The 27,720-nt window shown below is 42.3% G+C and overlaps 1 protein-coding gene across 1 annotated transcript in view; it reads right to left on the reverse strand.

The window, feature by feature from the left end:
* SLC16A4 (solute carrier family 16 member 4) overlaps positions 1 to 23,868 on the reverse strand; it is a gene marked incomplete at both ends in the record, with an annotated part of 37,527 nt that extends 13,659 nt beyond the window's left edge. The window contains 6 exons of the mRNA XM_080691495.1: positions 6,050 to 6,143; positions 6,941 to 7,152; positions 12,901 to 13,062; positions 13,218 to 13,361; positions 14,945 to 15,077; positions 23,782 to 23,868. Of these exons, the coding sequence (XP_080547621.1) occupies positions 6,050 to 6,143; positions 6,941 to 7,152; positions 12,901 to 13,062; positions 13,218 to 13,361; positions 14,945 to 15,077; positions 23,782 to 23,868 (832 nt within the window). The remainder of the gene's footprint in view (positions 1 to 6,049; positions 6,144 to 6,940; positions 7,153 to 12,900; positions 13,063 to 13,217; positions 13,362 to 14,944; positions 15,078 to 23,781) is intronic.
* Between the last annotated feature and the right edge of the window lie 3,852 nt (positions 23,869 to 27,720).

The raw sequence follows: 27,720 nt of genomic DNA on the forward strand, positions 1-27,720 counted from the left end.
CAGGTTAATTTTGTGTGGGGGGGGCTATTGGGGATTGAATCCCAGGGATATTCTATGTCTGAGCTATACCCCCAGCCCTATTTTTTATCCTTTATTTTGAAACAAGGTCTCACTAAGTTTTTAGAGGGCCATACAAAGTAGCTGTGGCTGGCTGTGAACTTGAGATCCTCCTGTTTTGGCTTCTCAAGAGATTACAAGCATGCACCACCATACCCAGTAACAGGTTAGTTTTTGTAAAAAGGGCCTACTATAAATATAAGATTTTAAAATATCATTATTTACAGTTCTCTCACAACTTCCCAAGGCTTTTTCATCTTGGTGCCAGTGTGTAGTTCTGGATGCCATCTGCCAGCAAAAAATAGCAGTTGGGTTTGAATAAACCGTGACATCTGGCTCATACTTAGGTCTGCTGAGCACCCTGGATCTAGGAACCTAGAACAACCCTCAAATTTTTATCTAATTCTAGTCATATCATTAACCAGACTTGAATTTGTTAATATATTGGAAAGGGATAGATGAGACTTTGGCTTGTAATGAGAAAGGGTTGTGCCTTATTAAGCAGTGTATGTAGGGAGGATAAGTTTTTACTTTTATCCTTTCAATTTTAGCAAAGATGTGATAACAAATTTTGATTTTTTGGGACAGTCACAGTTTATAAAGGTGTATAAATAATTTTACTGCCCATATGCTCTATTTGTATTTTTTAAAAATACAAAATAGTGTATTTCTTCAAAGTTACATGATTCCTATGGATTCTATACTTTTTCCTTTCCTTGAATTATTAAAATTTTATGTAAAACTAACTTTTTTTTATTTCATTTCCATACAGGAAGGAGAAAAATATTGTTCATATAATCAATATTACCATTCTTAACTAGCGTTTGGACTGAGGATTTATTGTTTGCCAGATTTCTAATTTAAAATGCCTGTAATCTTTTATAGGAATTTCAGCTTTTACAATTCGGTAATAACAGATCTAGGTAAGTAAAATGAGAATCTCACCTAGTTTTGAAGATCTAAAAGTGGTTATAAGGATTCATTATTTATCATCAGTAAACTTTTCAATTTATTGATTTATTTTGCGGTACTGGGGATGGAACCCAGAGGCATTCTACCTCCAAGCTACACCCCCAGCCCTACTTTTTATTCTTTATTTTGAAACAGGGTCTCACTGAGTTGCAAAGGGGATGTCTTTGAACTGTGATTCTCCTGTTTCAGCCTCCTAAATGCTGGGATTACAAATGAGTGCCACCTTTCAGTTTAAAAGCAAACATAGTAATTACTGAGTTTTGTTTTGTTTTGTTTTTGTGGGAATGGGGATTGAACCCAGAGGCGTTCTACCTCTGAGCTATATATACCCCCAGCCCTATTTTATTTTTATTTATAAGCAGGGGTTCACTAACTTGCTGAGGGCCTCATGAGTTTCCTGAGGCTGGCGACAAACCTGTGATCCTCCTATCTTAGCCTTACAAGTACTAGGATTACAGGCGTGGGCTACCATGCCTGGCCTGATGTTTTTTTGGTCAGAAGTTAAGATCAAAGCAAGGACTTTCCTAAAATTTCTCCTACCAACAAGATGGGAGAAACAAGATACTGAAATATGTATTATCATAATCTGAGATACCATGAGCAACTCTCAGACTAAAAATCTATACACAAGCTTTCAGCAGTAGCCATATTACCTTTTTTATTTTCCATACTAGAGATGAAACTCAGGAGCATTCTACCTCTTGAGCTACACCCCCAGTCCTTTTTTAAATTTTGAAACAGGGTCTCACTAAGTTGCAAAGGGCCTCAGTAAGCATCTGAGGCTGTCTGCAAACCACAGTCCTCCCGTTTCAGCTTCCCAAATGCTGAGATTACAAACTTGCACCACCATACCCGGCTAGCCCTATTATTTCCTTTGACTTTTTTTTTTAACTTAAAAATTTTATGATTGCCTAGTAATGGTCTCTTAATTAGTGGAAAATTAGTCAAAATTTATTTATTTATTTTTATATTTATTTATTTATTTATTTATTTATTTATTTATTTTGGTGGTACTGGGGTTCCTGGAAGTCCTTCTACCTCCGGGCTACACTCCCAGACCTATTTTTACATTTTTATTTGGAAACAGGGTCTCTTAAGCCAGTGAGGCTGGCTTCGAACCTGTGCGATCCTCCTGTCTCTGCCTCCCAAGCACGGGGATTACAAACGTGTGCCACCATGCCCGGCAGTCAAAATTTATTGTGAGCTCTTTTTATCCTTACAGATGGTTCTGGAGTATTTTGCATCTGGGGTAATAAAAATCTTGTAAACACTTTCTCACTGACAGTAAGAAATATATTTTATAACTCATATTTTACATAGTTGTGTGTGTGCATGAAATAAACGTTTTACAATAAAGTGATATATTCTTATCTCTGTTGTAGTTATCTTTTTTATTAAAAAAGTACAAAAGATCTTGAGTAAGATACTCTGTGCCCTCATATTTCCTATGTTACTGTACTTTTGACTTGATGTGCTTTAAATGTTCCAAAGCTCCATTGGGACGTAAAGATCATAATTCGCCGGACATGGTGTTACACACTTATAATTCCAGTACTTGGAAGACTGAGACGGGAGGATTGGAGGTTGGCAGCCAGTTACTTAGACCCTGTTTCAAAATAAAAGAGGTCTGGGGGTGTAGCTTGGAGGTAGAATGTTTTTGGATTCAATCCTCAGTACTGCCAAGAAAAAAAAGTAAATCAAAATTCAAAGAACTTATCATTAAGTTGTTTTCTGCATTTCACTGAACCAGGTATTAACCATAGAGTAGCTAGGCAACTCTCAGAAGTGCCTCCCTTGACTAATCCCTAGATTATAATTCTAGCCTGCTTTACAGGTGTTAGAGTACAGATTGAGAGACAACATGGGAATGGATGTTTTCATAAATGCACATAAGGCAGTTGGTTGTTTATAATGTAAATTTTTTCTTTTTTATTATTATTATTTATTTGTTTGTTTTTGGTGGTGCTGGGGGTGGAACCCAGAGGCTATACTCCCAGACCTATTTTATTATTTATTTATTTATTTATTTATTTTGGTTTTACTGGGGGTAGAACCCCAGAGGCTTTCTACCTCCTGGCTATACTCCCAGACCTATTTTATATTTTATTTGGAAAAAGGGTCTCACTAAATTGCTGAGAGCCTCACTAAGTAGCTGAGGCTGGCTTCGAACCTGTGCGATCCTCTTGTCTCAGCCTCCCAAGCATGGGGATTACAGGTGTGTGCCACTTCTCCCAGCTTAGCCCTATTTTTTATTCTTTATTTTGAAACAGGGTTTCACTGAGTTGCAAGGACATCACTAAGTAGCTGAGAGTGGCCGTAAACCCAGATCCTCTGTTTCAGCCTCCCAAAAGCTGGGATTAAAGTGTGTGCCACAACGCCCAGCTCATTTTTTATTTTATTATTATTGTTTTGGTGGTACTGGGGTGGAACCCAGAGGCTTTCTACCTCCGGGCTATACTCCCAGACCTATTTTACATTTTATTTGGGAACAGGGTCTCACTAAGTTGCTGAGAGCCTCTCTAAGTAGCTGAGGCTGGCTTTGAACCTGTGTGATCCTCTTGTCTCAGCCTCCCAAGTGTGAGGATTACAAGCGAGCGCCACCACGCCTGGCTCTATTTTCTATTTTATTTGGAAACAGAGTCTCACTAAGTTGCTGAGAGCCTCACTCAGTAGCTGAGGCTGGATTCAAACCTGTGCGATCCTTCTGTCTCAGCCTACCAAGTGTGGGGATTACAAACTTCGCCACCATGCCCAGCTTTCCTTTTTTAATTTTAAATTGGGGGACCGTACTGGGAATTGAACCCAGGAGGCATTCGACCTCCAAGCTACACTCTCAGTCCTTTTTTTTTTTTTTTAATGTGGCATTGGATTGAACCCAGGGGCATTCTGTCTCCAAGCTATACCTCCAGCCTTATTAATTTTTTATTTTGAAACAGGGTCTCACTAAAATTGTGGAGGGCCTTACTAAGTAGCTGAGGCTGTCTGTGAACCTGCGATCTTTCTGTCTGTGTCTCCCAACTGTGGGGATTACAAGTGTGTGTCACCATGCCTGGCTTCATTTTTTAGTTTTGAAACAAGGTCTGGCTAAGTTGCTGGGCTGACCTCAAAATGTTTTCCACCTGTTTCAGTCTCCCAAAGACTGGTGTTACGGATATGTGCCACCATGCCTGGCAATTTTTCCTTTAGAATACACTTAAACCTAACCTCAAATAATGGTGTGTTTTATCCTCTTAGTAATACTTCTTGTTATCCTACGTTTATATTCTTTTTATTTTAATATTTCCTTTTTCTAAGAGGTCTTAAGAGGTGTAAAGTTACCATATTTGTTTGTTTACTTATTTATTTTTGTAGTACTGATGATTGAGCCCAGGGGCATATTACTTCTGAGCTACATCCCCAGCCTGATTTATTCTTTATTTTGAAACAGGGTCTCACTAAGTTGTAGAGGGCCTCACTAAGTAGCTGAGGCTAGCTGTGAACCCCGATCTTCCTTTCTCAGTCTCCCAAGGGCTAGAATTACAGCATGTACCACCATGCCTGGCTAAAGTTATTATTATAAAACTTTGTTTTTTTGAGCCAGGAGTGGTGGCACATGCCTGTAATCACAGACAGGAGGATCACAGGTTTTAGGACAGCCTCAGCAAATAGACTAATCAATTTAGCAAGACCTTGTTTTGAAATAAAAATAAAATAGAACTGGAGGTATAGCCCGGAGGTAGAATATTCCTGGGTTCAATCCTCAGTACCACACACACATGCATAAAATAATAGAGCAAAATCAGGTCCTTTTCTGTCTTACTTTGGAACCAGAAGCAGCAAAAGTGAGTGTGATGCTAAGTCCCTTTTTGTGAATAACTAGAAATTCATGTAGTGACTTGTACATTCACATATACTGAAGATGGGCATGGTGGTGCACACCTCGAATTCCAGTACTTGAGAGGCTGAGACAGGAGGATTTGCATGTTCGAAGCCAGCCTGGGGAGTTTAGCAAGGCTCTCCGCAACCTAGTGAGGCCCTGTTTCCAAATAAATAAAATTGGACTGCGGGGGTGGGTAGCTTTGAGGTAAAATGCTTGGGGTTCAATCCACAGCACCACCAAAACAAAACAACACGAAAATATTGAGAACCTATAGTTTGTAAGAAACTAAGGTTTTAAGCTGGTTTCCTAGGGATATTTCTTTATGAGTCAGATTTTTAATTATCTTGGATTAATTGTTCAGCAAACATAAGGTATCCTGTTAGGTAAAAAGTAAATATAAAATGACACCTCAGTCTTAGGAGTTAAATATTCAGAATTCCCCAGATATTTACTGTATGTACTTGGATGTAATGTTTACCAATGGTCCCAGATATCCTTGCCACAGAGATTTCTTTCTTTCCTTTAGGTCAAATGACACACTGTTGATACATTTGGAATATGAAGGTCCTCAGCAACCTAGTGAGATTTTGTTTCCAAATAAATAAAAAATCAAGCTGGGGGTGTAGCTCAGAGGTAGAATGCCTGAGTTTAATCTCCAGTACCAGCCCTTTTTTTTTTTTTTTTTTTTTTTTGGTGGTACTGGGGGGTGGAACCCAGAGGCTTTCTACCTCTGGGCTATACTCCCAGACCTATTTTATATTTTATTTGGAAACAGGGTCTCACTAAATTGCTGAGAGCCTAAGTAGCTGAGGCTGGCTTCAAACCTGTGCGATCCTCCTGTCTCAGCCTCCCAAGTGCAGGGATTACAAGCGTGCGCCACCACGCCTGTCCAGCCCTTTTTTTCTTAAAGCATCATGGTTCTTTGAAACACGAATAAAACTTAGGATTGTCTCCTCAGCTAAGGAGGCATATATCCTGCCTCTTAAGGTCCCAAGAGAATAATCTTCAAAGTTTCCTATATTGGTGATGGAGTAGTATCATCTCGAGGAAAGCTAGAGATTTCTTCAACCTGATGCTATTAGTATATATTACCATTAATGCTGGATCTGTGACTTCTTTTATAGCTATTAAAATTTTCTCAGAGTGTAGCTCAGCTTTTACCTGCTATAGGTGGTCCAGAAAGGACAGCCATCCCAGCAAAGAAAGTAGAAAATCCCAAAAACATGTGCACTTTAGAATTCTTACACAAATCAACCTGTAGAGATTGGAATTTAGTTATTAGCCAAATTAAGGATGAAATAGAAACTAATTTTTACAGTCTGAGCTGACAGAGATACTCATCAATCCACCTATAGCTGAGTACCAACCACGGGTTTGAATGGAATCAGATATAAGGAGCTGATATCAGCTTTAGGAGTCAGGAGTTTTGCCAGTTTCCTACAGTATCTTGTGGCATTTCTACTGACACTGGGCCAGAAATGTCCTGGGTAATTCTATTGTAACACATTGAGGAGATGGCTTTAAAAAGAGCCCATAATGTTCCCAGGGGTCCTCAGAACTAAGAAGTATTTTTATAAGTATTTTAGTTTTATTTGGGTGGTAGGATTTTAAGTCATTTTGGGGTAACAGTAAAGAGGTGAAAAAACTATGTCACTATTAAAGTACACAGGACCAAGGCCTGAATAAGAAAAGCCACACTGATCACAGGAAGCTCCTTTTTTATTTTCCCCTTGGGGCATTTTTCTATGACTCCAGATTGCTTTAGAAGGAACTGAAGGAGAGCAGTGAACACAAGCCTATCCTGGAGATGGGTTGGCAAAGTGGAACCCTCTGATCCCTCTGCTTCCCACTCCTTTCCTGACCCATGTGGTTAGTCTCCACCCCTTTTCCCCCAAAGTAAGAGGAATAACTGGACATTACATAGCAAACTACAAAATTTCTGAGACCCCCCCCCCTTTTTTTAAATTGTAAGAGTCATACAGAATCAGTATTCTGTTTCGGGGAATTGTTACGGATACTTGTACCATGATGTTAATGAACATGTCTACTCACCATTATAGGAAGTATTAGTGCCAGGTAACCACCAGCAAAAATGGCAAAGAAGATGGTATAGGTCAAAAGTAGTGGAAATGTGGTGGCTAAAGGAGCAAGAAGGTTGGTGATGCCACAGAGGATGAGATAAGACTTGTGGTAATGATACTTTTTGATCCAGTTTTGATCAGCAACCCATCCAGAAATCAGCTGGCTGACTGTCTCCGTGATACCTGGAACAGTATAGAAAAAGTGTTAGGAAATCCCAACCTCATTTTCATAGCCCCATTGAAAAATGTAAATGCATAATGCATCTTTCTCCAAATAATTTGAGGCTGGGATTTATTTGGAGGGGGTTTCATTTGTCTACCAAAATAGGATCTGTCATTTATTTACCTATTTCAAACACATTTAATAAAAGGCTTCTCTAGAGTTAAGTAGGAAACCAGGTTGCCAGGTGTTTCTTATTGTGTTTAGACCACTCATAACAGGAAACTACAAATCCTTGGTTGTAGAGAACCCTGGGCTTGGGGTGGGGGATGGGTGGGTGGGTTTGCAATCCCTTTCTGTAAGAGCCCCTACAGATGAGGAAGTGAGATTTTAAAAGACTAGTAGACTTTTGGGTAGTGTCCTGAGAAAGTTACATGGTAGAAGATTAGAGAATAGTCATTGTTGAAACAAAAGCAATATAGATATTGGAACTCTTTATAATTGTTTGGGAATTAAGGCCACCAAACTTTTTTTTTTTTTTTTTTTTTTTTTTTGCGCTATCGAACCCAGTGGCATTCTACCTCCTTGCTACACACCCAGTCTTTTTTGTGTGTGTGTGGTACTGGGGTGAAACCCAGGGGCTTTCCTCCCAGACCTATTTTATATTTTATTTGGAAACAGGGTCTCACTAAGTTGCTGAGAGCCTCATTAAGTAGCTGAGGATGGCTTCAAACTTGTGCGATCCTCCTGTCTTTTATCTCAACATTTTTTATTAATACTCAACTATCTTAGATTAACTTAACACTCCAAAGATCATTATGGCTTTGAAACTTTACAGTTTAGATTAATTATTTTTTGGTGCTGGGGATCAAACCCAGGGCTTCACACATACTAGGCAAGTGCTCTACCGCTCAGCATTGTAACTTTTACATTCTAATTTTTTAAAAGATTATTTTGCTAGGTGTGGTGGCGCACGCTTGTTGTCCCAGCACTTGGGATGCTGAGACAGGAGGATCGCACAGGTTCGAGGCCAGCCTCAGCTACTAAGTAAGGCTCTCAGCAACTTAGTGAGACCCTGTTTCCAAATAAAGTATTAAAAATAGGTCTGGGAGTAGAGCCCAGAGGTAGAAAAGCCCCTGGGTTCCACCCCCAGTAGCACACACACAAAAAATTTTTTTTGCAGTGCTGGAAATTGAAGCTAGGGTGCGCTACCGCTGAGCTATGTCCTCATTTCTTATGTTTAATTAATATATTTTTGCAGTACTGGGGATGGAACCCAGAGGCATTCTACCTCCAAGAGACACCCCCAGCCCTACTTTTTCATTCTTTATTTTGAAACAGGGTCTCACCGAGCTGTAAATGGCCTAAGTAGCTAAGGCTGTCCACAAATCATGATCCTCCTTTCTCACCCTCCCAAATTCTGGATTATAAGCAAGTGCCGCCATGCCTGGCCCTTATTTTTAATTTTGAGACAGGGTCTTGCCATGTTGCCTAAGCTAGTCTTAAACTTGTGATCCTCCTGCCTCAGCCTCCTGAGTAGCTAGGATTGTGGATATGTATGTGCCACCATGCCTGCTCACTTTATTTATTTATTTATTTATTTATTTATTTATTTATTGGTGATACTGGGAATGGAACCTAGGGTTTTTCTACCTCTGAGCTATATACTCCCAGACCTGTTTTTGTATTTTATTTGGAAATAGGGTCTCACTAAGCTGCCGAGAGCCTCACTAAGTAGCTGAGGCTGGCTTTGAACCTGTGCGATCCTCCTGTCTCAGCCTCCCAAGCGCGGGGATTACAAGCATGCGCCACCATGCCCAGCTCCTGCATTTTTTATTTAAACGGTGCTGAACCAGGGTCGGTCTACCTCTGAGCTCCCCCCCTAGCCATTTCTTAAATCTTGAAGCAGAGTCTCAGTAAGTTGCTGAGGTTCTCACTATTTGCTGAGGCTGGCCTCAACCTGTGATCCTCCTGACTCATCCTTCCAAGTATCGGGATTACAAGTGTGTGCCACCACTCTTGGATCCAATTTATTTCTATGTTTTTGAGGCACTGGGGATTGAACTCAGGAAGGCATTCTACTTATGAGCTACATCAGCTCTATTTTATTTTTATTTTGAAATGGGGTCTCACTAGGTTAATGAGAGTCTCACTATTTGCTGAGGCTGTCCTTCAATCTGTAATCCTCCTGTCTCAGCCTGCCAAGTACTGGAATTCCAAGTGCACACCACCATGCCCAGCTCTGTTTTATTTTTTATTTTAATTTTTGGTACTGGGAATTGGATTCCCCCCAGCTTGATTTCATTTCTTATTTGCTTGCTGAGAGCCTCAATAATTTTCTGAGGCTGGCTTCAAACCTGTGATTCTCCTGTCTCAGCCTCCCAAGTACTGGGATTACAAGTGTGCACCACCACGCACAACCTAATTTATGTTAAGTGTTAGCAAATCCACAAGACACTAGCTTCAAGAGTCATGTTAATTTTTTTTTTTTTTTTTGTGGTGCTGAGGATGGAACCCAGAGACATTCCACCTTCGAGCTACACACCCAGCCCAATTTTTTATTCTTTATTTTGAAACAGTCTCACTGAGTTGCAAATGGTCTCACTAAGTAATAGCTGAGGCTGTCCACGAACCACTATCCTCCCATCTCAGTCTCCTAAATGCTAGGATTATAAACGTGCGCCACCACTCCCAGTTTATCTGTCCTTTTTTTTTTTTTTTTTTTTGAGGTGAAATATACTTAGTTATTTTTTTTTTCTTGCAGCACTGGGTATTCAACCCAAGAATTTGTTGAGAACTCAAACAATGAACTATATATCCTGAGTTCTAATTCTGATAACAGAACATTATAGACCATTTACTATGGGCTGGGCACTAGACTATAAACTGCATGCTCTACACCTGTAATCCTGTACTACAATTAAGGCCTGTACTACAGACGAGGAAAGACTAAGACAAGAGAAGGCAGGACCTTACCCAGGGGAATGCACAGCCTAATCGGCAGCCCAGCTCCGGGGCCAGTGCTTCCAGCCACCGCCTCGTGTTGTCTACCTGGGATTTCCTGTTTCCCTGAGGGAGCTGTTGCCACTGAGCATCAGCTTTTGGAAATTCAAGATTTATCAGACAAATAATAGAGGTCTACTGTGTCAGACACATGAGAATGAGGAGAGCTGGGCTAGCGCCATTGTTAGGGGAGTCCTGTGCAATGGTGCCCCGGGACTCTGCCTGGCTGCAGCAGGCTTGCTTTTCTTGACCCTCCCACAGTTTCTTCAGCGTTTTAATAAAAGTTAAAGTGTTTTTGTAAAATTTAAGTACACCCTTTTTCTTTTAGGCAGGAGATTGTAGTAGGCTTTCTTACCAGCTACTGAAATGAGGTAGGAGGCATCCATGACATCAATCCCCAGTGATTTGGCTCTGGCTACCAGATGAAAGGTAGGAATGAAATATGCTAACTGACTGAGGAGCAAAGACCAGGTAAATATGTAGAAGAAAGGATTCCTAAAGAGAGAGCGATCAAGGTGCTTGCAGCTCCACGAAGTAGCCTTTTTCTTACAGCTTTGATTGTTCATTCGTAGCAATTGCTTCTTGTCAGGCCCATTATTGAACTCTTCCCTTTGATTCTGTGAGACTACGAAACTTTTATCAGGTAGCTCAAGTCTCTGTGTAGTGCTGTCCTTGATGGGAAAATCCTGTGTCTCATGGCAGAGTGATGTTTCTGTCCCACACAATGCTTCTGGACCACTTCCAGACAAAGTGCTGTCGTTATCTTTAATATCAGAATTATTATTCTCTTTTTGGATATGGATAGGTCTTATGAGCATACTTGAAGGCACCAAATTCAGTGTGATAGCTCCAAGTAATATAAGGGCACCTAAATAGGAAAGAGAAATCAAGAAGTTAAAATAACCTTTCAGCCAGGTGTGGTTGTCTGCGCTTAGGAGGCTGAGACAGGAGGATCACACAGGTTCGAAGCCAACCTCAGCTACTTAGTGAGGCTTTCAGCAACTTAGTGAGACTCTGTTTCTAATAAAATATAAAATAGGTCTGGGAGTATAGCCCGGAGGTAGAAAGTCTCTGGGTTCCACCACCAGTGCCACCAAAAAATAAATAAATAAATAACTTTTCAGAGCCAGGCATGGTGGTGGACGCCTGTAATCACGGTACTTGAGAGGCTGAGACAGGAGGATCACAGGTTCAAGGCCGGCCTCAGCAAATTAGTGAAGCTCTCAGCAATTTGGTGAGACCCTCTTCCCAAATAAAAAATTAAATAGGACTAGGGGTGTAGCCTGGAAGTAGAAGGCCTCTGGTTCCATCCCCACACCACACACACACACACACATCTTTCAGTTTAAAATACTTTGTGTTCATAGGCTCAGAAGAGGTCCATATATATATATATATATATATATATATTTTTTTTTTTTTTTTTTTTTTTTTTTTTTTTGGTGGTACTGGGGATGGAACCTAGAGGCTTTCTACCTCCGGGCTATACTCCCAGACCTTTTGTATATTTTATTTGGAAACAGGGTCTCACTAAGTTGCTGAGAGCCTCACTAAGTAGCTGGGGCTGGCTTCGAACCTGCATGATCCTCCTGTCTCAGCCTCTCAAGCACGGGGATTACAGGTGTGTGCCACCACGCCCGGCTATATAATATTTTTGAAAACACTACTTTGCTTTCCAAATTTAATTGAAGGCATGAAAGTCTTAATTGTCAGCTGTATGCACTATTGTATCTCTGTAGAAATGGAGTCCCTTGGAGATAGAAAACTAGAAAGCTGCACCAAAAGGTGGGATAGGAGGAAAAGTGACTTTTAACAAAGGAAAAAGGATGAATAGGGGTTTTTTTTGGAGGGAGGGTAGTATTCCAAGTGCTATAAAATTACAGTACTTTTTAAAGTTACTTAATTTTGGTACTGGGGCGTGAACCCAGCGGTATTCTCTCTCTGAGCTCTACACTCTGGATTCTTCATTTTTGTTTATTTTGAAATGGTATCCCTACAGTGCTGAGGTTCCTCTCAGCTGCTGAGGCTGTCCTCAAGCCTTGGATCCTCCTCCTGTCTCAGCTTTCCAAGAACTGGGATTATAGGAATACACCACCAAGCCTGGCTATAATATGTTTTAAACAGGGATATTGATTGATTGATTCATTCATTCATTATTTTTTGGTGGTACTGGGGATGGAATCCAGGGGCTTTTCTATCTCCAGGCTATACTCCTGGACCTATTTTATACTTTATTTGGAAACAGGGTCTCACTAAGTTGCTGAGAGCCTCACCAAGTAGCTAAGGCTGGCTTCAAACCTGCGCAATCCTCCTGTCTCAGCCTCCCAAGTACTGGGATTACAAGTGTGCACCACCATGCCCAGTTAGCAAAACCCTTTTAAACTTTTTTTTTTTTTGCTTATTTATTTGTTTATTTTGAGATGCTGAGGATTAAACTCAGGGACTTATGCATGCTACGGTAATACCTTTACTTTGGAACTGGTGATAGAACCCAGAGGCATTCTACATCAGAGCTACACCCCCAGCCCTATTTTATTTTTGTTTTGAAACAGTCTCACTAGGTTGCTGTGAGTCTTGCTACATTGCTGCCAGTGGCCTCAAAACTCTAATCCTCCTGTCTCAGTCTCCCTGGGATTACAGGTATGTACCCCCACGCCTGGCTATGGCCATGTCTTGAAATTGATTGCCTTAAAGTCTTCACTTCCAATCATCAAAGGAGAGTGCTGAATATTAAATCTTAAGTCAATTACTTGGAAACTTAGACTCACCTGTCCAGTCATAAAGATCTATCAAGAATTTTGTAATGGGCGCCAATAGAAACGTCAGTCCCATCCCAGAACGGGCAATAGCTGTAGAAAGAGCCAATCGTTTTTTGAAGTATTTGGTAGTTACTACAGCAGCTACTTGGTATAAGAAAGCAGAACCCAAACCTAAAAGAAAAACATAGTAGTTTCATATTACTTTCGCATCAAGTGGTTTGGTACCCATGAGATATTTTATATTTCAGATAATATGACGAGGCCTTTAGGACCCACAGGCAGAAGGGAGAGTTCCTTTTACAGTCTTCTGTGTACAGTATACTCACCAGGTAAAAGTCCCATAGTCACACAAAGAAAAGGAATGCTCGTGGCCTGACTGCTGATCAGATACCCGCCAGTGACAAGGAAAGTCCCAAGAATGGAGGTGGTTTTCTCTCCAAATATGTCAGAAATAATAGCAGCCAGGGGACCTGAAGAAAGATAGGCATATGCCAAGTAAATATGCTTTGGCATCCCTTATTATCTGACGTGCAACTTAAGTGAATGATTGGAAAAGAAGACTCTGCTTTGGAGTGTTGTATTTTCTTCAGAAAAGGTGTTTATATTGGGTTTCTCAATATTACTAGTACCACATGATTTTGCTTTATGGAAAAAATTATAAAAAAGACTAGATGTGGTGGTGCACACCTGTAATCCCCGTATTTAGGAGGATGAGACAGGAGGATCACAGGTTCAAGGACAGCCTTAGCAATGTAGTGAGACTCTCAGCAACGTATTGTGGTTCACGGTTTGCAACTCAGTAAGATCCTGTTTCAAAGTAAAGAATAAAAATAGGGCTAGAGGTATAGCTCAGAGGTAGAATGCCCCTGGGTTCCATCCCCAATACCTCAAAAAATTGAATCATAGAGCTGGGCATGGTGGCACATGCTTATAATCCCAGTACCTGGGAGGCTGAGACAGAAGGATCACAGGTTCAAAGCTAGCCTCAGGTACTTAGTGAGGTACTCTGCAACTTAGTGAGACCCTGTTTCAAAATAAATAATAAGCTGGGTGTGGTGGCTCACGCTTGTAATCCCAGCATTTGGGAGGCTGAGACCGGAGGATCGTGGTTCGCGGACAGCCTCAGCTACTTAGTGAGGCCCTCTGCAACTTAGTGAGACCCTGTTTCAAAATAAAGAATAAAAAAATAAAATAGGGCAAGTTGGGCGTGGTGGCGCACGCTTGTAATCCCCATGCTTGGAAGGCAGAGACAGGAGGATCGTGCAGGTTCGAAGCTAGCCGCGCATGCTGGCTTAGTAGACCCTGTTTCCAAATAAAAATGTAAAAATAGGTCTGGGAGTGTAGCCCGGAGGTAGAAGGGCTTCCAGGAACCCCAGTACCACCAAAAAAAAAAAAAAAAAAAAAAAAAAAAAATTAGGGCAGGGGGTATAGCTCGGAGGTTGAATGCCTTTGGGTTCCATCCCCAGACCTGCAAAAATAAAATAAAATAAATTAAAATTTAGGGCTAGGAGTGTGGTTCATAGGTAGAATGCCCCTGGGTTCAACCCCTAGTACTGAAAAAAAATTGAATCTTGGAATTAGTAGTTGAATTCTACAACTTTCTTTTCTGTTTTTTTTTTTTTTTCTTTTTTCTTTCTTTTTTTTTTTTCCAGGTCTGGGGATGGAACCCAAAGGCATTCAACCTCCGAGCTACACCCCCTGCCCTATTTTTTTATTCTTTATTTCGAAACACGGTCTCACTTAGTTGCAGAGGGCCTCACTAAGTAGCTGAGGCTGCCCTGCGAACCGCCATCCTCCAGTCTCAGCCTCCCAAATGCTGGGATTACATATGTGCGCCACCATGCCCAGTTCTACAGCTTTCTTTGAACCTAATTTTCCAAACTTAGTTACCAAGTCAAGTGAAGGCTGAGTACTGTGATCCCTTACTTTCTCAGCAATACATATTAATAAATGAATGTAGCAATGTTTCAGTCTTAAAGGACTAATAGAAGAGTATTCATATAATTGCTCTTCGTGGTCCTCCATGGATATCAAGCTGTTGTCAAAGTTATACCTGCACAAAAACGAAGTGAGGACAAGATGGATCCAATCCAGCCAATTTGCTCCGAGGTTCCTTCAAACTCTTCTTTAAAGACAACAAAAAAAATTGCAAAAGTCTTGGTCATCCCCATTACGAACACATTGACCTAAATTAAAACAGACCAGAGAGTCTGAGTCAGGAGGTGAACAAGCCAGTGCAGAGGAGGTTACAGTTGTTAGAGGTCCTGTTGCCCTCACTCAATAGTATTTGTCAGTTTTCTTTATTAGTTCCTCATCACATGTATTTTTAGCTTATTTTTTTAAAGGGGGGGTCTTTTTTTTTTTTTTTTTTTTGTCTTTTTGGCCTGGGGATCGAACCCAGGGCGGTACACTTGCCAGGCAAGCACTTTGCCAGAATAATTTCTTTTTAGAGTGATTAAGCATGTTATACAAAAGTATCTTGTTTAATCCTCATTTCACTGCTGTGAAATAGGTATGTCAGTAATGTATTAGAGAATAGGAATTGAAGTTTAGAGAGAGAAAAGTTGCTTAAGATAAGGGTATATATAGGAGCTGAGATTTATACTCACGGACGACTGCAGACCCACTGTCCTGTTAAAGCATCTGTCAACATCAGCTATTCCTTTGTAAGAGAAAAGCCTTTGTCCAAAAGAAGAGCAATTATTCCTTATAATCCTGAGAATACCTTTTTTTGTTCTTAATGTGTGTGTGTGTGTAGTGCTGGGGATGGAACCCAGGGCATTCTACCTCCAAGCTACACCCCAGCCCTACTTTTTTTTATTCTTTCTTTCCTTCTTTTAGTATGTGTTAAATGCTCTACATCAACCCTGAGCTACATCCCCAGTCCTTTCCAATTTTGAAACAGGGTCTCACTAAGTTGCCCAGGCTAGCCTAGCCTCAAATTTGCAATCTTCTTGCCTCAGCCTCCAAAATTGCTGGGATTATATGATTCTGCTACCATATATTCTCGCGTGCTCTCTCTCTCTCTCTCTCTCTCTCTCTCTCTCTCTCTCTCTCTCTCTCTCTCTCTGGTTTCATGGAGAAACATTATTCTCTGCAGAAGTCAGAACGGGGAGCTCAAAGGGAAACCTACTCGGTTGTTTCAGTCTCGATATCCAGGGGCCACCTTGTTTTCACTTGTCTTCAGGGGCTTTCTAGCTTTTCCTTATTTTGGTAGTTGTGGCTTGTCAAGCCCAAGCCAACTTCTCTGCTTTCAACCTGGCCAAGTATTACTTAAGAACCACAGGACCCTGGGTTTCTTTATACGGATGCCTCTTGCTCTCTTCACCTGGGATACACTTTCCCCACTAGTTGAGCTGGTCCCTCCCTGGACAAGCCATTCATTCTTGAGGCATTAATTACCTACATACTCATGGTGGCACAGGTGTGAGTGAGGACCTTCAATCAGCCATCTGCTTCCCACTAAGAGGGGACTTTGGACACCAGAGCAAACTATAGAGATTAAAATTTATAGAGATTAAAATACTGCTTTGTGAAGTGAGAAGAGTGAAAATGTTAACTAGCACACAGAAATGTGAAGATCAATTTAGAAATTTTCGGAAACTTAGTACATGATACTTAAACAATTAATAATGATTTTGTTATGTTACCATTCTGCTCTTCTATGGGCTTTATTTTATTTGTGGTACTGAGGATTGAACCATGGAGCATTCTACCTCTGAGCCACACACACCTCCAGCCCTATTTTATTTTATTTATTTACTTATTTATTTTTTGTGGTACTGGGGTTCCTGGAAGCCCATCTACCTCCAGGCTACATTCCCAGACCTATTTTTTATATTTTTATTTGGAAACGGTCTCTTAAGCCAGCGCGACTGGCTTTGAACTTGCACGATCCTCCAGTCTCCGTCTCCCAAGCGCGGGGATTACAAGCGTGCGCCACCACACGGCCTCCTATTTTATTTTGAAACAGTATCTTATTAAGCTGCTGAAAGCCTCTCATTGCTGAAGCTGACCACAAACCTGTGATCCTCCTGTCTCAGTCTTCCAAGTACTGATTCCAAGTGTGCGCCGCCATGCCCAGCTTTCCTATGGGCATTAGACTCACAACTGCCTACCATAGATTTCTAAATCTGGCTGACTTGTCCAAACTCATTTGTCTCTTATCCCATGCCTGCACCTTTCAGGTTTTTTGACTAGTACCATATACTTGCTCACCAGAGTTGGAGATCTGCTTTAGATACCTCCTTCCCTCAGCCCCTACTTTATAAATTATTATCAAGACCTTCCCCTCCTTCTCATCACCATCACTAGACTGGTTTTATTGTTGTTGTTGTTGTTGTTGTTGTTGTTGTTGTTATTGTGTTGGGAATAGAACACAGGGGCCTTCTACCTCCGGGCTACACTCCCAGACCTATTTTATATTTTATTTGGAAACAGGGTTTCACTACGTGGCTGAGAGCCTCCCTCATTAAGTAGCTGAGGCTGGCTTTGAACTTGCATGATCCTCCTGTCTCAGCCTCCCAAGTACTAGGATTACAAGCTTGTGCCACCATGCCCAGCTTTATTCTTTATTTTTTGAAACAGGGTCTCACTGAGTTGCAAAGAACTTCACTAAGTAGCTGAGGCTGTCCACAAACCATGATCCTCTGGTCTCAGCCTCCCGAATGCTGAGATTCTAGGAGTGCACCATCATGCTCGGCTCCCCTTTTAAATTTTGAGACAATGTCTTAAGTTGTATAGGCTGGCCTTGAACTTGTGATCATACTGTCTCAGCTTCCTGAGTAGCTGAAATTACAGGTGTATGTCACTGTGCCCTATCAAACCTTTCCTTATTTAGAAAGAACAATGTTAGCCAGACGTGGTGGCACATGCTTATGATCCCAGGGAGGCTGAGACCAGAGGATCACCGTTCGTGGACAGCCTCAGCTACTTAGTGAGGCCCTTTGCAACTCAGTGAGACCCTGTTTCAAAATAAAGAATAAAAAATAGGGCATGGGGTGTAGCTCGGAGGTCAAATGCCCCTGGGTTCCATCCCCAGACCCGCAAAAAAAATAAAAAGTAAAAAATAAAAAATAGGGCAGGGGGTATAGCTCGAAGGTCAAATGTCCCTGGGTTCCATCCCCAGACCCGCAAAAAGAAAGGAAGGAAGGAAGGAAGGAAGGAAGGAAGGAAGGAAGGAAGGAAGGAAGGAAACAAAGAACAATGTTATGGACTTCAGGCTATATATTCAATAGTGAAAAAAACATTTTATTATGCCTCCTATTTAGGTAATTTATAACTAATTTTCCTCTAAAACACTTGTATAAAGAAATCAAGGTAGGTACCAGGCATGGTGCCGCACACTTGTAATCCCAGAATTCAGAAGGGGGACCAGAGGATCGCGGTTTGTGGACAGCCTCAGCTACTTAGCGAGACCCTCTGCAACTTAGTGAGAGAGACCCTGTTTCAAAAAATAAAGAGACTAGCCGGGCGTGGTGGCGCACGTGTAATCCCCGCGCTTCGGGGGTGGAGACAGGAGGATTGCGCAGGTTCGAAGCCAGCCAGGCTGGCTTAAGAGACCCTATTTCCAAATAAAAAAGTAAAAAATAGGTCTGGGAGTGTAACCTGGAGGTCGAGGGTTTCCAGGAACCCCAGTACTACCATAAATAAATAAATAAATAAATAAATAAATAAATAAATAAATAAATAAATAAATAAACAAACAAACAAACAAACTAAAAAAATAGGGCTGTGGGTGTAGCTTGGAGGTACAATGTCCCTGGATTCCATCCCCAGTACCTCACACACAAAAAAAGAAGAAATCAAGGTGGAAAATATGTAAATATCAAATGATATAAACTCATTTCTTAGTTAGAAATAGAGTGGTGGTTGTTTCTACATGTGGGCAAGGAACATTAAAGTGAGGTGTCATCTAAAATTAGCTTCCAGCCGGGCATGGTGGCGCATGCTTGTAATCCCAGCATTCGGGAGGCTGAGACCAGAAGATCGGCAATCGCCGACAGTCAGCTACTTAGGCCCTCTGCACCTTAGTGAAACCCTGTTTCAAAAATAAAGAATAAAAATTAGGGCACAGGGTATAGCTCGGAAGTCGACTGCCTCTGGGTTCCACCTCCAAACCCGCAAAATAAATAAATAAAATAAAATTAGCTTCCAGCCAGGTGTGGTGGCACACAATTGTAATCCCAGCATTCGGGAGACTGAGGCAGGAGGATCTGGGTTTGCGGCCAGCCTCAGCTACTTAGTGAGGTCCTTTGCAACTCAGTGAGACCCAATTTCAAAATAAAGAATAAAAAATAAAATAGGGCAGGGGTTGTAGCTTGGAGATCGAATGCCCCTGGGTTCCATCCCCAGACCTGCAAAAAAAAAAAAAAAAAAAAGAATTGGATCTGAGCTGGGTGGTGCACTCTTGTAATCCCAGCATTTGGGAGGCTGAGACCTGAAGATCAAGTTCGCAGAAAGCCTCAGCTACTTAGTGAGGCTGTCTGCAACTTAGTGAGATCCTGTTTCAAAATAAAGAATAAAAAATAAGGAAGGATGTGTAGCTCGGCTCGGAGGTTGAATGCCCCTGGGTTCCATGGGTCTGTAAGGGCAGAGCTCTTGAATAGATTGCCTCCCTTCCCTTAACTTGAAACCTTACTTTGTTATTAAAAACTTCTTCCTAGCCAGGCATGGTGGCACACACTTGTAATCCCAGCACTTGGGAGGCTGGGGAGGATTGCACAGGTTCAAAGCCAGCCTCAGCTACTTAGGCTCTCAGCAACTACTAAGACCCTGTTTCCAAATAAAATATTTTTAAAAATAGGTCTAGAGTGTAGCCTGGGGGGTAGAAAGCCCTGGGTTCCATCTCCAGTACCACAAAAAATAAAAACACAAAAGAACTTCTTCCAAGGTCCATGTCTCCCCGTAGTTAACTAAACAGACTATATAGATCTGGATTATCTGCTTAATCCCATGCCTTCCGTGAAGTTTGGTGGGTTTCAGTTCTACCAAGCCTATTGAAAATTGGCTCACCCCCAAGTAAGACACCCCAGAAGTTCTCTAGTCCTTCGTCTCTCCTCTCCTCTCCTCTCCTCTCCTCTCCTCTCCCCTCCCCTCCCCTCCCCTCCCCTCCCCTCCCCTCCCCTCCCCTCCCCTCCCCTCCCCTCCCCTTCTCTCTCTCTCTCTCTCTCTCTCTCTCTCTCTCTCTCTCTCTCTCTCTCTCTCTGATACTGGGGATGTAACCCAGGGACATTCTACCTCCGAGCTACATCCCCAGCCCTATTTTTTATTCTTTGCTCTTTTCTTTTGGTGGTACTGCGGTTGGAACCCAGGGACTTTACTACCACTGGGCTACACTCCCAGACCTATTATTTATACTTTATTTGGAAACAGGGTCTCGCTAAATTGCTGAGAGCCGCACCAAGTAGCTGAGGCTGGCTTCCAACCTGTGCGATCCTCCTGTCTCAGCCTCCCAAGCGCTGGGATTACAAGCGTGCGCCACCACGCCTGGTTTTATTCTTTATTTTGAAACAGGGTCTCACTGAGTTGCAAAGTACCTCACTAAGTAGTAGCTGAGGCTGTCCTTGAACCGCGATCCTCCGGTCTCAGCCTCCCAAATGCTGGGATTACAGGCATGCACCACCACAGCTGGCTTCATTTTTATCTTTAAGGGCAGAACTGGATTGCACTTAGAAGGAACACTTTAAGCAGGAACTCTCCGCCTGCCAGTAAGAACTTGTTCACCAGATCATTCTAATTGATTTGGAAGGGGGAGCTGGGTCAGCCTCCGAGACCTGTTTTGAAATCAGAGCACTAAGCCGGGTGTGGTAGCACACGCTTGTAATCCCCGCGCTTGGGAGGCTGAGACAGGAGGATCACGCAGGTTCAAAACCAGCCTCAGAGCCGGGCGTGGTGGCGCACGCTTGTAATCACCGCGCTTGGGAGGCGGAGACAGGAGGATCGCGCAGGTTCGAAGCCAGCCGCGCGTGCTGGCTTAGGAGACCCTGTTTCTAAATAAAAATATAAAAATAGGTCTGGGAGTGTAGCCCAGAGGTAGAAGGGCTTCCAGGAACCCCAGTACCACCAAAAAACAAACAAACAAACAAACAAAAAACCAGCCTCAGCTGGCTTAAGAGACCCTGTTTCCAAATAAAATATAAAATAGGTCTGAGAGTGTAGCCTGGAGGTAGAAGGCCCCTGGGTTCCATCCCCAGTACCACAAAAAAAAAAAAAAAAAAAAAAAAGAAAGAAAGAAAGAAAGAAAGAAGGAAAGAAATCAGAGCACTGGCTTTGTCAGAGTTACTTTTAATTAATAATAAACAACTTTTTTCTACCCCACACTCCCTCTATCCTAACTTATGCTGATCTTCACAGATAAGCTTCTTGAAAGATTCTATTAGTATCTCCACTTCCTCTCAGGTCACCACTGCACTGAAGACTGAAGTCCACCAGCTGCAGTCCATCGCTACTGTAATAGTTCTTATCAAGGTTATCAAAGACATCTTTGCTACTAAGCCAATAAAATTTTCATTTTTGCCACACTTAACCTCTCCTGAAAATTTCTAGATTGCTGCTTGCTTCTCTGCTTCTCAGTTTCTTCAGTGGGCTGTTTGACTATCCCCTGCTTCAGGTTTTTCCAAAGGTTTTTCCTAGTCCCTCTTCTTCCTCTCCTTGATTTTACCAACCGTGGCCTTGAAGTTCAAACTACCATGTCCGCAGTAGATACACAGATTTCACTGTGAAGATCCTGTGTTCCAGATATCAAACACGCTCTTGGTTATGAGGCCCTCAGACTCCTTGTCCAAGATTAAACATCCAAGCCATCTTCAGATTTTTCTCTCCTTCCTATGTCCTTCGGTTCAGTGAATCACATTCATCATCAAGTTGCCCCAGCAAACAACCCAGAACTCCTTGTCTCTCCCCAACATCCCATTCCTCTCCACGTCCTGGTCGGCCTCCTCAGCTTGCTTGGGTCTCTGCTGTAACTGTTGTCATTTAAGTGCTGTTTTCTCTCCTGGGTTATTGCCGACTCCTTCCAATGGATCTTCCTGCTTCCAGGCATAACACCCACTCATCTAATATCCCACCTGGCAATCACAGCTATATTTCTGAAATGCACATCTGATCCCATCACTCCCCTGCTTAAATGTTCTCATTAGCAGAGCCGGGCGTGGTGGCGCACGCTTGTAATCCCAGTACTTGGGAGGCTGAGACAGGAGGATCGCATAGGTTTGAAGCCAGCCTCGGCTACTTAGTGAGGCTCTGTTTCCAAAACAAAATATAAAATCGGTCTGGGAATGTAGCCCAGAGGTAGAAGGCCCCTGGGTTCCATCCCCAGTACCACCAAATAAAAAAAAAAAATTTTCTCATTAGCAACTCAAACTCTGGTAGGAGCTATGGCTCTGGTAGAACACTTGCCTAACATTTTCCAGGTTCTGAGTTTGAACCCCAGCACCAGGGTGGTGGGTGGTGGGTGGGAAGAAACCAGACTTGGTTCAGAATCCACATCCTTTTCACTTTCCAGACACATCAGAAATATGCATTGGGGCCGGGCGTGGTGGTGCAGGTTTGTAATCCCAGCATTTGGGAGGCTGAGACTGGAAGACTGTGGTTCGTAGACAGCGACAGTAAGTAGCCCTCGAGGACAAGGCTACTTAGTGAGGCCCTCTGCAACTTAGTGAGGCCCTGTTTCAAAATAAAGAATACAAAATAGGGCAGGGAGTGTAGCTCAGAGGTCGAATGCTCTTGGGTTCCATCCCAAGACCACCCCTCCAAAAAAAGAAATATGCATTGTGTCTAAATTCTGGTTAGGGAGGGTGGTTACAAAGTCAGCAGTAGGCTGAATAGAGGAAATGTTCCTGTTTCCTGTCTAAGAGAGATGCTGCCTGCAGTGTTATGTACATGCTGGCCTGAGCTGGACACTTTTTTTTTTTTTTTGGTGGTACTGGGGATGAAACCCAGGGGCCTTCTACCTCCGGGCTACACTCCCAGACCTATTTTATATTTTATTTGGAAACAGGGTCTCTTAAGCCAGCTGAGGCTGGCTTCGAACCTGCGCGATCCTCCTGTCTCAGCTTCCCAAGCGCGGGGATTACAAGTGTGCGCCACCACGCCCAGCTGAGCTGGGCACATTTTAGCAGTACCTAGTGCTATTTCTGGGATGATTAAAAGTCTGATTGCCCCCAGATTCTAACTGCCATTCAGCCAGAGCAGAGCTGCTGATCCCGACTAGATCATCCTGTAGGTTTAAGGTTTGGTAGTGAGGAAGAGTAGAGGACTAGAAAGAACACTTCTTTTCACTCAGAGAGACACATGCAGCTTTCTCCTAGGCTTCCTGAGGGACTCTTGACTCTGGCAGTAATGGACAGTTCCTGACCCCATCTGTTCAGTTGTCAAGGATTTTTTTTTTTTTTTTTTTTTTTAGGTCTGGGGATGGAACTTGGGGCATCGTACCTCCGAGCTATACCCCCAGCCCTATTTTTTTATTCTTTATTTTGAAACAGGGTCTCACTGAGTTGCGACGAGCCTCACTAAGTAGCTGAGGCTGTCTGCAAATCGCGATCCTCCAGTCTCAGCCTCTCAACTACTGGGATTACAAGCGTGCGCCAGCATGCCCAGCTCAAAGAATTTTTTATTTTTATTTTTATTTTTATTATTTTTGGGGTGGTACTGGGGTTCCTGGAAACCCTTCTTCCTCCAGGCTATACTCCCAGACCTATTTTATACTTTTTTTAAAATTTGGAAACAGGGTCTCTTAAGCCAGCGCGGCTGGCTTTGAGCCTGCCCAATTCTCCTGTCTCTGCCTCCGAAGCGCGGGGATTACAAAAAAGAATTTTTTAAAGTGGTTTTGTTAGACTGCTGAGTCTCCAGAGATCCCAGGCAATTGGAAAGAGGAAAACAAATACCTACCAGGAAAAAATGAAATACAATCAGCCATCCCCATCCTCCATCTAGGGCTTTAGTGTAAGATCCGGCCTTCCCTGACTTCTTGAGCATGATGCTTCCTGTTTTAAGTGCAGAAGATTCCTGTGACAGATCACAGACAAAGTTAGTTCAGTTGACAAACTGACATAAATTTTCTGATGTTTTTGTTTTTTGTGGAACTGGGGATTGAACCCAGGGGTGTTCTGCCTCTGCAGTACATCCCCAGTCCCTCTTCCCTTTTTTTTTTTTTTTTTCTTTTCTTTTCTTTTTTTTTTTTTTTTCAGTACTGGGTTTGGAACCCAGGGGCATTCTACCTCTGAGCTACGCCCCCAGCCCTATTTTTAATTCTTTATTTTGAAACAGGGTCTCACTGAGTTGCAAAAGGCCTCACTAAGCAGCGGAGGCTGTCCGGGAACCATGATCTTCCTGTTTCAGCCTCCCAAATGCTGAGGTTACAAACCTGTGCCACCACGCTTGGCTCCAGGCTCCTATCTAAACTTTTGAACTAAGCCGGGCTTGGTGGCGCATGCTTGTAATCTCAGCTTTTGGGAGGCTGAAACCAGGAGGATAGTGGTTTTCGGACAGCCTCAGCTACTTAGTGAGGCTCCTTGCAACTCAGTGAGATCCTGTTTCGAAAATAAAGAATAAAAAGCCGGGCGTGGTGGTGCATGCTTGTAATCCCAGCATGTAGGAGGCTGAAACCAGAGGCTCGCGGTTCGCAGACAGCCTCAGCTACTGAGCGAGGCCCTCTGCAACTCAGTGAGACCTAGTTTCAAAATAAAGAATAAAAAATAGGGCAGGGGGTCAAATGCCCCTGGGTTCCATCACCAGACCCGCAAAAAAAAAAAAAAAAAAGAATAAAAAATTAGGGCTGGAGGTGTCACTCAGAAGTAGAATGCCCCTGGGTTCCATCCCCAGTACTGCAAAAATAAATAAATAAATAAATAAATAAATAAATAAATAAATAAATAAATGAAAGAAAGAAAGAATAAAAGCCAGGCATGGTGGTGCAGGCTTGTAATCCCAGCATTTGGGAGGCTGAGACAGGAAAATCCGTGTTCGCAGACAGCATCACCTATTTAATGAGGCTCTTTGCAACTCAGTGAGATCTGGTTTCAAAATAAAGAATAAAAAATAGGGCTCAGGGTGTAGCTCAGAGGTATAATGCCCCTGGGTTCCATCCCCAGTTTCACACATACACAAAAATAATAATAAAATAAAAAAAGAATAAAAAATAGGGCTGGGAGTGTAGCTTGGAGGTAGAATGTCCCTGGGTTCCATCCCCAGTACTGCAAAAATAAATAAGTAAGTAAATAAATAAATAAATAAATAAAATTTGAACTTTATTTTTCTTTGATATGAAACTGCTTGGACATTATTATTATTAGTGGTATTTAGGATTGAACTCAGGGGCATTCTATTTCTGAGCTACACCCCAGCTCTATTTTATTTTTTAGTTTTTTTTTTGTGTGTGTGTGGTGGTACTGGGGTTCCTGGAAGCCCTTCTACCTCCGGGCTACACTCCCAGACCAATTTTTTATATTTTTTTATTTGGAAACAGGGTCTCTTAAGCCAGCGTGGCTGGCTTTGAACCTGCACGATCCTCCTGTCCTGCCTTCCAAGCACGGGGATTACAAGCGTGTGCCACCACGCCCCTGGCTTATTTTTTAGTTTTGAAACTAAGTTTCACTAATGTTGATGCTGGTGGCAAAACTGTGATCCTCCTGTTTCTGCCTCCCAAGTACAAGCATGCACCACCACACCTGGCCTTCTAATTAAAAAAAAAAAAAAAAAAACCCAAAACCCTTTGTTACATGTAAAGTCTACCTGAGTAACTAAGGACTTGACTGTAAAACCTGACCTCCCTGATTGTGGAGTGGTCCCTCCTCCAACTGTGTGCAGGGTCTTTCCCCCAGGGCTGCACACTTCTAGGAGAAGCTGTGGATCACACTCCTGGTCCTTTGAGTGAGCTCTTGACTCTAGAGAAATAAAAAGATGGTACATATGGAGGTGTCCAGTGCAGGTAGTGTCTTTACAAAGCACTTAATAAACTTGTAGCTATCCCGAGAGACTGAATAGACCTGATAACAAAGAGCAATATCTGTTCTCTTAATGGATTTTGGATTAAAAAAAAAGTTTGGAAGGGCAGTTGAGGAAATTATACTAGGAACTGTGCAATAGAGGGTGTGTCCTGAGGTTAAATCCTTTGGGCATGATTGTGGTCTTAAGGTCTCAGAGGAAACTAGTAGGGAAATGCTTAAGTCCTGAGGGGTCGAGTGTCATAGTGTTTCTACCTTTTCACAGAAAAAAGAATTCAGTAATATGTATGCACAGAGTTACTGGAAAGAAAATGCCAGTGTTCTCAAGAAGGAGTAGAGCACTCAATATTTCCCACTGTCAGCTTAAAGGCAGACTTTTTCTTTTGGGGAAGGAGCGACAGCCAGCCACGTGTGGAATGGCTCCCTGGTAAGCGGGATGGATGGGAGAGGTGCCCGTCATCCCAGACCTCGTGGAAAAGCAGCCCCACGCACAGTCCCGTTTTCACCTTACCTTTGATGTCCTCCGCAGGCAAGGCAACTTAGGAGGAAAAATAAATTATGCTATTTCCTAGAATGTTCCTCTTTTTCTAAAGCATTTAATTCCACTGCAGTGGGAAAATAAATGAACCCTGTCAGCCAGGACAAGCGGAGCCAGTGTGGATATTCTGGCTGTGGACTTTACTTCCTGAGGGGAGGAGGAAAGGCTGTAACTTGAGCACCTCGGGCTCTGCCTCCACCCACCCCTGGTCAGAGGGTACAGTTACACACCAAAGGGTCGAAAGCAATGTTGGAGTAAATCAAGGGGAAAATCTTTTCCAACACTGTGCTCAAGGCTGGGGGATGGGACCCCAGAATTCTAATACACACATCTGAAGTTCCTCAAGAGAGATTCTCAAAACATGCTTGTTTTTATTTTTATTTTTATTTTATTTTGCTGTACTGGGGATGACTCAGTGAGACCCTGTTTCAAAATAAAAACATTTTTTTTTTTGAGAGAGAGAAATGTAGTTTCATAAGTGAGAGATGTATTTACCGGGCCTTGGATTGCAGTCTTGAGACCTCCGTGTAGCTCAGTAATACAGCGAGTGCTTAGTATGTGTAAGGCCTCAGGGTTTATCTCCAGCATCCCAGACACACAAAAGCCAGATGCGTGATCCTAGTACTTGGAAGGCTGAGACAAGAGGATTGTAGGTTTGAAGCTAGACGAGGTGACTTAGTGAGACTATTTCAAAAAGAAAAGAAAAAAAAGAGCTGGGGCTAGTGGTAGAAGGGCACTTTGTTCAATCCCCAGCACCACCAAACAAAAACAAACAAAAAAAAAAAAGAAAAAAAAAAGGCAGTCTTCAGTAAGTTCAAACAATTTGTGTAGTCTTTTGTTTTCATTGACTAAAGATTTTGCTTACTAATTTGGAGTTTCAGGTCCCATCTTCTATATATATAACTTGTGTACCTTAACTTCAATGAAACTTTTCTTACTGCATTTTGGAATGGTTAAGGCTGAGTCGCCTAGAAAATTACTGGGATAATTCAACTTTCTATTTCCATTTCCTTCCTCTGTTCCACCCCCCCCCCCAAAAAAAAAGTCAACAGGATATTGCCTTTCATCTCCCTACACCAACATTCTAGATTCTAACCAGAGTGCATTTTAGGTCAAAGTGTGCCTTTTTTGTTTTATCTGGAAATCTGAACATGTTTATGCATGTTTTCCTTTAAAAAGCAAGAGGCTTCTCAGCCTCTTAAGACTAAACTCTAATATATATTTTATAAAAGTGTTTGCAGGAGGATGCTTTGTAAGTGTAACCATGGAAAGATTATCCAAACATGTATGTGGCACTGATGGTAGGGATCAAATAAACATTCTTCAGAAGGCAAAATCCAAAGGAAG

Source organism: Muscardinus avellanarius, assembly GCF_963383645.1.
Source record: "Muscardinus avellanarius genome assembly, chromosome: 3".
In the NCBI taxonomy this organism is placed as follows: domain Eukaryota; kingdom Metazoa; phylum Chordata; class Mammalia; order Rodentia; family Gliridae; genus Muscardinus; species Muscardinus avellanarius.